The sequence below is a fragment of the Rhincodon typus genome, chromosome 28 (assembly GCF_021869965.1).
Source record: "Rhincodon typus isolate 14 chromosome 28, sRhiTyp1.1, whole genome shotgun sequence".
In the NCBI taxonomy this organism is placed as follows: domain Eukaryota; kingdom Metazoa; phylum Chordata; class Chondrichthyes; order Orectolobiformes; family Rhincodontidae; genus Rhincodon; species Rhincodon typus.
Genome location: NC_063359.1, coordinates 38,157,154 through 38,168,976, shown reverse-complemented (window position 1 = coordinate 38,168,976; position 11,823 = coordinate 38,157,154). Strand labels below are relative to the sequence as shown.

Here is an 11,823-nt window from a genome sequence, read left to right as displayed (position 1 = left end):
GCTGGAGGAACACAGCAGGCCAGGCAGCATCAGAGGAGCAGGAAAGCCGATGTTTCGGGTCAGGACCCTTCTTCAGAAATCCAACCCAAAATGTCAGCTTTCCTGCTCCTCTGATGCTGCCTGGCCTGCTGTGTTCCTCCAGCTCCACACTGTGTTATCTCTGACTCCAGCATCGACAGTTCCTACTATCCATTGATCATTAGTGTTTCCCACCCACTCAGCCAATTTTGTATCCATGTTGTTACTGACACTTACATTCCACGACCTATAACTTTGCTCACAGGTCTGTGTGGGCACTAATTCAAATCTCTCCATCTACATCACATCAGCACCATTACCCTCACTGAGCCTTTTTGTTACCGTTTCAAACTTACAGTTCCCCCTTTAGAATTCAGCGTTGGATTTGGAATATTTGCTAACGTGTCTGAAGCATTACCCGCACAGACCGAGGACAGTGACAGGATCGATTAGCCTCGGGGTGATCTTACTTGGGTTGGGTTGAAGCAGGACCTCAGTCTGACGCAGGATCTTCTCGGTCCAGTTCTTAGTGCTGTCTGCACGGCTCAGCAGGTTCTCAAAGTGAGCATCCAACTCGGTTTTCTCTGCCTGCCCGAGCTTCTCCTCAGTGAACTGGGGGAGAGAAGGAACAGTGAGGGAAGTTGTGGGGGGGGGGGGGAGGGGGGGGGGGAGAGAGAGAGCGGGGGGGGAGAGAGAAGAGAGAGAGAGGTGGGGAAGAGAGGGGTGAAGAGAAAGAGAAGAGAGGGAGGTGGTGGGGGGACGCAGAGACAGAGAGGATAGAGAAAGAGGTAGATAGAGAGAGGGAGAAGAGAAGGTGAAGGAGAGTTTGCACATAGAGAAGAGGAAGGGGAGACAGAGAGCAGGAGGAGAAAGTGGGGGAAGAGAGAGAGAGAGATGGAGGCAGAGGGAGAGAGGCAGGGAGTGAGGAAAAGAGAGATACCATGAATCCATAGACACTTCAACCTTCAGAAAACCCTCTAGTGAAAATAAAAATTTGACAATTTGTGTGCATACATTAATCAGAAAACAGGTTCATTGTAAAATAGACCATAGAGTTCTGAATATCACGGTTTCCTTGCAAAGTGATCAAGATCTCACTATGTATTTATGATACACAATAAAAAAAGGCTTTATTTCTTCCTGAGAGAAAGGACAGTTTGCCCTGAGGAGGCCCTTCAGCCTGTTGAGCCTATGCTAGCATTCAATGCGACCTCAGCTAATCAGCAACTTGGCTTCATATCCCCATCAAACCTTTGGATAATTATATTGTGTCACAAATTTAAAATTAAAAATAGAAAGGGCTTGAAACCTGTCCCAAACAATCATATGAAGAAGTGTTTCCCACAAACTCTGCCCTGATCCTAGATTCTCAACCAACAGAAATAATTTCTCCCGGACACCCAATGCTTTCAGAAATTTCATCAAATTGACATTTAACCTCCTAAATTCCAGGGAATACAGCAGCTAGTGGTAGAGTCTCTCCTCCGAGCACAGCATTTGGAGTCTACATATCATTCTGGTGAATTACCACTGCACTCCCGAGATAATCTACAATATGTATGGTACCTCAAACAGATCACCATGAACTCCAGGTGTGGTCTAACCAGGCCTTTGTAATAACGTGACTATAAATCATTGTGGAATCTGACCCTCAAAATGTAAAGGCCAACATTCCAGAGTTTACCTGCAAACTTTCTATGGTCATGCAGCTAGCACAGACATGATGAGCAGAATGGCCTTTTCTGCACTGTAACAGTCTGTTGACAGTCATTAGGTTTCACTGACTCACGGACAACGCTTACACAAATCTCTATTGACTCACACTGTTTGCACTTTTCACAGGACGAGTATGGTGGGACCTAACACCACATCCACAAGCATCCAGTCCCTCCCCCACCGACGCTCAGTCACAGCAATGTGTACCATCGACAAGATGCACTGCAGAAATTCACCAAAGATCCTCCGACAGCACCTTCCAAACCCACGACCTCTTCCATCTAGATACAGCAGCAGATACATGGGAACACCACCCCCTGCAAGTTCCCCTCCATGCCATTACCATCCTGACTTGGAAACATATCGCCATTCCTTCACTGTCGCTGGCTCAAAATCCTGGGAATTCCCTCCCTAAAGACATTGTGGGTCTACCCATAGAACAGGGACTGCAGTGGTTCAAGATGCAACTCACCACAACCTTTTCAAAGGGCAGTTAGGGATGGGAGATAAACACTGACCAGCCAGCAACATCCTTGTCCCATGAATGAATTTCAGAACTAGAATTAAATTTTATTGCCATGTGTTCTCCATTCCCGTTAGGTACAAAGGTAGCTAGGTACAAAATCTTAGGTACAAAGTAGATAAATAAAGTTAAAAGTTCAATGGAGATAACACAGTGTGGAGCTGGAGGAACACAGCAGGCCAGGCAGCATCAGAGGAGCAGGAAAGCTGATGTTTTGAGTCAGGACCCTTCTTCAGAAACCCAACCTGAAACGTCAGCTTTCTTGCTCCTCTGATGCTGCCTGGCCTGCAGTGTTCCTCCAGCTCCACATTGCGTTGTCTCTGACTCCAGCATCGGCAGTTCTTATAAAGTTCAACAGCCTTTCTTAAGTGCTTAGCCATGCTGGGCTCATACTCCGTACAATTTTAAGAAGTTTAAGAATTTAAAAAAAAACTTACACACTTCCTCTCCAAACGCATTTGAATGAAAGAACGTCAGATTTAAAACTCTCAATTAATAGGAACATCAATTGCCATTTGCACATCAACAGAATAGGGCTTGTGGGGTCACAAGCAATAGACAAACTCCCTGCTTCACCCTTTAACATGGGACTGAAAAGTACCTTCTTATAAAAATCACCTGCAAACAAAATTAATGACTTTTAATTGCTCGCTGTAAGGATGGCAGTGTTTTAAAAGCTACGGGGAGGTCTGTAGAGTTACAGGGGCCAGGATTTGTAATTCCTGGGATACGGCAGACGGAATAAAACAGTTTTAAAAACGCCCCAGTAAAAACAGGAAATGAACACACTGGTCACATTGGAGATCCATTTTGAAACACACAAGACAATATAGACTGGTCTTCCTCGCTCCCCCCCAGCTTTACTGGTCTGCCTCGCTCCCCCCCAGCTTTACTGGTCTGCCTCGCTCCCCCCCAGCTTTACTGGCGCGCCTCGCTCCCCCCCAGCTTTACTGGCGCGCCTCGCTCCCCCCCAGCTTTACTGGCGCGCCTCGCTCCCCCCCAGCTTTACTGGTGTGTCCCCTGGGAGTGAGGCCTGAGGTAATGGTAGGCCCAAGAACATCCTCTGCAGTTGTAGGCAACAGGGCAGGCAGATCAGGCCAGTCTTAATCACTCTTGGCCGGGCAATCCCAGATGGAGGAGAAACACTGATTGGATCCCAGGTGGGGGAAGGGGACCGAGGGGATCCTTGAGTGGAACCCAGATTGGGAAAAAGAGCACTGAGCGGATCCCAGATGGGGAAGGGCACCAAGTGGATCCCTGAACGGATTCCAGTTAGGGACGAATACTGAGTGGATTCCAGATGGGGTGGAAAGGCACCGAGCATATCTTTGAGTGGATCTCAGATGGGGAAGGGGACTGAGTGGATCCCTGAGTGGATGCCAGATGGGGGAAGGACACTGAGCAGATCCCAGATGTAGGAAGGGAACTGGGTGGATCCCAGATTAGGGAAGGTATTGAGGATCAAACACAGGATTAATAGTGGATGGGCTAGGTGTCTATCTTAAACATGATGTGTCTTCTGCAACTAGAGGAACAGCTAGCTCGGTTGGCTGGATGGCTGGTTTGTAATACAGGGTGACACTAACAGTGTGGGTTTAATTCCTGCACCAGCTGAGGTTACCATGAAGGAGTTTGCTTCTCAACCTCTCCTCTCGCCTGAGGCATGGTGACCCTCAGGTTAAACCACCACCAGTCCTCTCCCTCCAGCTCTCTCTGTAATGAGACAGCACTTCCATGGGACATTAGCTGCTCTGCAATTCTGAACCATGCAGGACGACAGCTTAACCAGTGACATGCTGATGGATAGAGAGATGAAGCACCAGGGTGAGTGAGTGCTGGAGAGAAAGTGCCAGGCAGAGACAGAAGGCAAGAGACTGAGTGAGAGAACGAATGGGTGTAACAGAGAGAGAGAGAGCACTTCTGTGTTGAATGCATCACAAGTTTTCAGCTTAAAATAGGAGACAGGATGCAATCTTTAACCTAAAACCCACAGAGCCAGGCTGACTTCCTGCAGTTCTCTGTTACAAGGTATTGGCTCAGGAGTGAACTGGTGCCGCAAGATGCCAACGTTCTGATGTTGGGCTGTCATTCTCATTTACCTTTTGGGTGGACTATACTTTGACAAACTCTAAAACACGTCCCCCCACCCCGCCCATACGAGGGACAGGTCATTCACATTTAGCCATGGAAAGTCGGGGGTGGGGGGCAGTAAAAAGGGGGAACATTCTTGCTCCAATCTCTCACTCCCTGTTCCAGGAGGTTAAAGGTATCAGGGGTAGACATAATAAAACCATTGTCAAGGACAGGAGACACTGCCCCATACTGATGCGATCAGCCCAAAAACCCAGAGACCACCTGGAGCCTGGTGCATTCACTGATTCCGTCAAACCCATTCCCTACATGTTTGTTACTCCTTCAGGGGGGTATAGGTGTCACTGGCTAGGCCAGGCCCATCCCTAATTGCCCAGAGGGCAGTTAAGAGTCAACCACATTGAGGGTCAGGAGTCACATGTAGGCCTGACCAGGCAAGGCTTCACTCTCTCCCTCTCTACTGAACAGTGAACCAAGTTACCCACCTCTCCCCCGCAGAATGTGTAGCCCTCTGCTCCAATCCCAACCTCACCATAAAACCCGCGGACAAGGGAGGTGCAGTTGTAGTATGGCGCACTGACCTCTACATCGCCGAGGCCAGACGCCAACTCTCCGACACCACCTCCTACTGCCCCCTTGATCATGACCCCACCCCCGAGCACCAAACCATCATCTCCCAAACCATCCACAACCTCATCACCTCAGGTGACCTCCCACCCACGGCCTCCAACCTCATCGTTCCCCAACCCCGCACTGTCCCCTTCTATCTCCTTCCCAAAATCCACAAACCTGAATGCCCTGGTCGACCCATTGTCTCCGCCTGCTCCTGCCCCACCGAACTGATCTCCAACTATCTGGACTCCATTTTCTCCCCCTTGGTCCAGGAACTCCCTACCTATGTCCGTGACACCACCCACGCCCTCCACCTCCTCCAGAACTTCCAATTCCCCGGTCATCTTTACCATGGACGTCCAGTCCCTCTACACCTGCATTCCCCATACAGATGGCCTAAAGGCCCTCTGCTTCTTCCTGTCCCGCAGGCCCGACCAGTCCCCCTCCACCGACACCCTCATCCGCTTAGCCGAACTCGTCCTCACCTTCAACAACTTCTCTTTCCATTCCTCCCACCTCCTACTGACAAAGGGGGTGGCCATGGGTACCCGCATGGGCCCAAGCTATGCCTGCTTCTTTGTAGGTTATGTGGAACAATCCCTCTTCCGTACCTACACTGGCCCTAAACCCCACCTCTTCCTCCGTTACATTGATGACTGTATCGGCGCCGCCTCGTGCTCCCATGAGGAGCTCGAACAGTTCATCCACTTCACCGACACCTTCCACCCCAACCTTAAGTTCACCTGGACCATCTCTAATACCTCTCTCCCCTTCCTGGACCTCTCTGTCTCCATCTCGGGCAACCACCTAGAAACCGATATCCATTTCAAGCCCACCGACTCCCACAGCTACCTAGAATACACCTCCTCCCACCCACCTTCCTGCAAAAATGCCATCCCCTATTCCCAATTCCTTCACCTCCGCCGCATCTTCTACATAGAGACGCAAAGGGGAATTATTGGGGGGGAAGACAGTGGTTGGGGGAGGGGGAAGAGAGTGTGACTGGTGGGGGTGGGGGTGCCGGGGGGGGGGAGGGGGGAGGAGGAGAGTGACGGCGGTCCAGCGACAATAATACGAGGCCAACGCTTCCCATTTAGGGAGGTCAAGCAGTAAAACAGAATACACAATAAATGGGAATGTACTGAGAGGGGTAGATGAATTGAAAGATCTGTAAATATAAAGATAAAGATAAAGTTAAGGTGGATAAGCTTGTAAACAAGGCAGACGGACTGCTCTCCTTCATTGGCAGATGTATAGAATATAAAAATAAGGATATAATGATGAAACTGTAACTCAGTATTGTGCGCAGTTCTGGTCAGCACATTACAGGAAGGCGGTAATTGCTCTGGAAAGTGCGCAGAGAAGATTTACTAGAATGTTGCCAGGGCTGGAGAATTGGAGCTATGAGGAGAGATTGGAGAGGTTATGGTTGTTTTCCTTGGAATAGAGAAGGCTGAGGGGTGACATGGTTGAGGTATACAAAATTGTGAGGGGTAGAGAGAGAGAGAGAGAGTAGACAGGAGGAACCTGTTTCCCTCGGCAGAGAGTTCAAAAACCAGGGGTCATCAATTCAAGTTAAGTGGCAGAAGAATTAGAGGGGATATGAAGAAAAATGTTTTGTTTTACACGAGGGTGGTGGGGGTCTGGAATTCACTGCCTGAGTCAGTGGTGGAGGCAGAGACCCTAAACTCATTTTAAAAACTACCTGGATCTACACCTTAAGGGCTATGGGGTGTGTGCAGGAAGATAGGGTTAGAAAGGACATCTGGATGTCTTTGGGTCAGCATGGACAAGATAGGCCAAACAGTCCCCTTCTATGCTGGATCATTTTTGTGGTTCTATCTCTATGAACAGCTCCGTACTAATGACATGGAGGTAAAGGGGCACGTTGCCTTAGTAACACAGACCGACCCCCCCCCAGTAACTATTCTCAAAGCGTTATACACATATAGCAGCTCTTGTCCATCAGAGCATATTTCACACAGAAACTACATTCATTACAGATCAATAAATACAACTATTTTTAAAAGAAAGTAAGTCAACTTTAAACTGCAGTACACCAAGGAGACTTATGATTCTTTGACATAACCAAATTGGACAAGGTGTAACTTTTAGTGTACCTCATCAAAGGAGGTTTTTGAACAGATCTGAGATTCACAGTCAGACAGAGGAGGTGAGGTCAGAAGTATGGGTTGAGGGGAAGCTGGATAAACACAGCAGCGAGGCAGAGAGAGGGGGCGACAGAGGCTGGGAACTGGAGACGGGGGCTGGGGAGGGTGAGACATGGGTGAGGGTGGAGACAGAGGGAGGCAGGGGTGGGAAGATGGAGATGGGGGTGGTGGAGAGACGGAGAGGAGAGGAGGCGGTGATAGAGACGGGATTGGGGAGGGGTAGATGCAGATGGGGTTGGGGAGCGGGTGCAATGGAGACGCGGGTGGGAAGTGGGAGATGCAGATGGGGGTGGGGCAGATTCGGTAAATTGAGAAACAGCATGGACTGGATGAGCCAAGTCTTTGATTTTTGTGAATATCTGTTCACAGGATGTGGGCGGCGCTGGCTGGGCCCAGCACTTATTGTCCCATCCCTAGTTGCCCCTTGAGAAGGTGGGGGTGAGCTGCCATCATGAACCGCTGCAGTCCATGTGCTATGGGTAGACCCACAATGTGCCCTTAGGGAGGGAATTCCCGGATTCTGACCCAGTGACAGTGAAGGAACGGGACTTGTTGCAGGAGCTAGGGCACTGGTGAGCAGGGTTTAGAGAAACTTGCCGTTTTTCTTTTAAATTACAGATTGCCAACAGTTCCACCCCTTTACCTCCTCCTCCACCTCTTTATTTATTCTGTGCTCCAACATTTCATTGGTGTTCCAATCCCCTTAATCATAAAGAACAGAAATCAAGTCATTTGATAGTCCCACTGCAACTGTAAAGTCACTATAGACAAAAACAGAAGTTGCTGGAAAAGCTCAGCAGGTCTGGCAGCATCTGTGAAGAGAAAATCAGAGTTAACGTTTCAGGTCCGGTGACCCTTCCCCCGAAACGTTAACTCAGATTCTCTCTTCACAGATGCTGCCAGAGCTGCTGAGCTTTTCCAGCAACTTCTGCTTTAGTTCCTGATTTACAGCATCCGCAGTTCTTTCGGTTTTTATAAAGTCATCATAGTCCCAAGAGAGAGTGTGAGACACAGGGAGAGTAAGGGGAAACTGGCCATGGTTTAACCAGAGGGTCACCATGCCTCAGGCGAGGGGGGGGAAAGAGGTTGAGACAGAGAGACTTTTGTGGTCACCTCAGCCTGTGCAGGAATCGAACCCATACTGTTGGCATCACAAAGTAGGCATCCAGCCAACCGAGCTAACCGATCCTCAACCCCTGCACACAGCCTAGGGAGGGGCCTAAACCATCCATCTTGTGTTGGATTGCCAGTCGATAATCTCAGATTAAATCCTAGTGACTGACCCATGCCCAGTGGGGAAACACTGGTTCTGGCAAATGATAAATCACACTCTCTCCTGCCTGCCCACTCCAGAAAGGAGAAAGGTAAACATTCCTCCTTCCTGGAAACAGTGAAAGAAGATCAACCTGTTTCCAAATAAAAAGACGGAGAGATGAGGAGAAGGCAAGGTTTGATGAAACCCAGATATTCCCTTCATCAGGATGAGTGCAAATTAAAAGTTTGTCTGCCAGGATCTCATACCAAACACAAAAAAAAATCACAAGCAACAGATTTCACATCAGACGCTGCAGCAGCTCAACAAATAAGTAAGGTGCAGTATCAAAAGAGGCATTGCGGGAACTGCTATTACACTTTCAGGTCCGCTTTTACAGGTTAACAGTAAAGGCTGGAGACATCAGTAAAGGTATAAATTAGCTGGTTAGATTCAAAAGGTATTGGGGATATGTTTTGACAAGTTATGAATGGCTCAGTTTCAAACAGCAGGAGACGAAATGCTGGAATTGAATCACAGAACGTTAGTGAAGCTATCCTGTTATCTGGAGAGAGTGGTAAAAGGTTGGGAAGGTACCCATCAGAGTTTAGAAGCCAGGGCAGCACAGCGGCTCAGTGGTTAGCGCTGCTGCCTCACAGCGCCAGGGACCCGGGTTTGATGCCACCCTCGGGTGAATGTCTGTGTGGAGTTTGCACATTCTCCCCATGTCAGCGTGGGTTTCCTCCGGGTGCTCCGGTTTCCTCCCACAGTTCAAAGATGTGCAGGTTTGGGTGGATTGGCCATGCTAAATTGACCCTAGTGTCCAGGCATGTGTGGATTTGCCGTGGGTAATGCAGGGTTACAGGGATAGGGTGAGTGGGATGCTTTTCAGAGGGTTCGTGTGGGTTTGATGGGCCAAATGGCCTGCTCCCACGCTGTAGGGATCCTATGATCTTGTCAAAACATACCTCGGCCAGGAGGATATTTCCTCTTGTGTGGGGGAAACTACACCTGGGGGACAATGTTTAAGGACATGACATCTTGGTTTCACACCAGAGATGGGGAGCTTTTCTCTCTATCCCCCACCCCACAACAAGTAGGTTAGTCTGTGGATTTTTCTTCTCAGAGTTACAAAGATAAAGGGGGAACAACAATTTTATACTGTAGGAGAACAAAGTTCTGACTGGTTGGCAAATAGATTGTGCTGATCAACCAACACTCTTATTTTCATACTGTATATAGTTCCCCATTATTTTGATATTCTTGCAACTGGTTCTGATGAGTGAAAGACAAAAATTTTTTACAAACGTAGAGACATAGCAAATAGGAATAGCAGTAGGTCATACGGCCTTGCGAGTCTGCTCTGCCATTCAATATGATCATGGCTGATCATCCAACTCAGTCCCCTGTTCCCACTTTCTCCCCCACACCCTTTGATTCCTTTGACCCTAGGAACCGTATCTAACCCCTTTTTGAAAACATTCAATAGTTTGGCCTAGACAGGACTAAACAGGGTAAATGCAGCAGTCACAGTGTAAAGATACGGGGTTAGGCCATTGAGATGAGGAGAAATGTCTTCAACCAGAGAAAGTGGTTGAGGCTGAAACACTGAATGTTTTCAAGTTACCGTTCTTAGAGCTAGGAAGTGAGAATGTGGCGTTGAGATAGAGGATCAGCATAATCATATTAAACAGGGGGAGCAGGCTCAAGGGGCTGAATGGCCTACTCCGGCTCCTATTGTCTATGTAACCACAGCTGGTGAAGTTCAAATTCAATCAAAAATTTAGGATTAAAAGCTTATGCATGGGGCAGGGGCAACTAACACTTTTTTGTAAACACCCTGATGTCCTTTAGGGAAGGAAATCTGCCTCTCCTACCTGGTCTGACCCACAGGCGACTCCAGCAATGTGATTGGCTCCTAACTGCCCTCTGAATGGCTGAGAAAGCCACTTGGTTCGAGGGCAATTAGGGATGGGCAATAAATGCTGCTCCTTGCTGGAGACGCCCACATCCCATGAAAGAATAAAATAAAAATCAAACAGAATGTCTTCAAGAAACCAAAGGGGCAGCTGGGGCAAATTTCCAGGATTCCGAGAGCGGGGAACTCTCTGCCACTGAAAGCTGTTAAAACCGAAACGTTGAATATTTTCAAGAAGTTAGATATGGTTCGTGGGGCTAAAGGGATCAAAAGGGTGTGGGGGGAGAAAGTGGGAACAGGGGACTGAGTTGGATGGTCAGGCATGATCCTACTGTAGGAGGGAATGGCTTACTCCTTCCCCTGTTCTCCACGTCTCTGTGAAACATGATATGATGCTGCAGAAAGGTTTAAACCCGAAAACAATGCTCTGAAAATATAAACCTAAAAGGTATGGAGATGTTGTTGTTTTGCCAGGAGTCTCTGGACCCAACAGGGATCATTTCCAATGCAACATTTTAAACTGCTCCAAAAACTTTCGTTTTTTTTATTTTAAACTGATTGACCATTCTCCACTTAAAAGCATTGGCTCCTGCTTTGCGAAGAGCTGGCGTGTGCTCATTCTGAAACCCTGGGGACTAGCACATTATACAATCACACACTTAAAAACTCCAGACTCTTGGCCAAGCCATAAATATAAGTTTGCTAGTGATACAATTATATTTTCCATTTACTGATGGTTGTTTATAGGAATTGAGAAAGGTCTTTACTTGTATCAGAAACATCCAGGACTCAGATGATGTCAGCCCCATTCCTTCACAGTATCCCCAGGCTCTCAGTGTGCTGTATCCCGGAGGAAATTCCCAGGATTGACAGAAACTGAGGCAGCACAATGATGCTGGGAAATGGACCGAAAGGATTGAGGGGTGTTCGCTCAGTCCAATAACATGCATCATGTGTCCTTCAGACAGCAGAGAGTTTGTCAGGATTCTGTGTGAACCATTCCAGCTTATTCCATACTCTCCCAATGCACAGTCTGATCAACAGTGAACTGACACAGAATAGAGAGAGAGAGAGAGAAAGAGAGAGAGTGAGAGAATACACACTGACAGAAAGAAAGACAGAGAAGCAAAGCAAGAGGGGAAAGAAAGAAACAGAGAGAGAGTCAGAAAGACAGAGAGAATCCACACATGACAGAGTGACAGAGAGAGTGAGCATGTGACACAGGGGAGATAGAGACAGACGGTGACACAGAAAAGGGTCAAAAGCACGGACAGACAGGCAGAAAGAGAGAGAGGCAGAGAGAGGCAAAGATAGGCAATGAGATGGACACACAAAGACATAAAGACAGAGTGTGTGATACAGAGAGAGAAAAACTCAGATAAAGAGGCAGTGTGTGGCAAAGCAGGCCGAGAGGTCTCCTCCTACTCCTATCTTCTATGTTTCTATGAGAGAATGACAGAGAAAAAGAGACAGACAGAGAGAGACACAGAGAGAGACACAGAGAGAGACACAGAGAGAGACA

General features: G+C 48.1%; 1 protein-coding gene across 1 annotated transcript in view; it reads right to left on the bottom strand.

Annotated features, from left to right (window-relative positions):
* The window catches only part of sh3glb2b (SH3-domain GRB2-like endophilin B2b), an 87,265-nt gene that overhangs the window by 64,383 nt on the left and 11,059 nt on the right, over positions 1 to 11,823 (bottom strand). Inside the window, exon 2 of the mRNA XM_048613406.1 lies at positions 489 to 630. Within this exon, the coding sequence (XP_048469363.1) occupies positions 489 to 630 (142 nt within the window). The remainder of the gene's footprint in view (positions 1 to 488; positions 631 to 11,823) is intronic.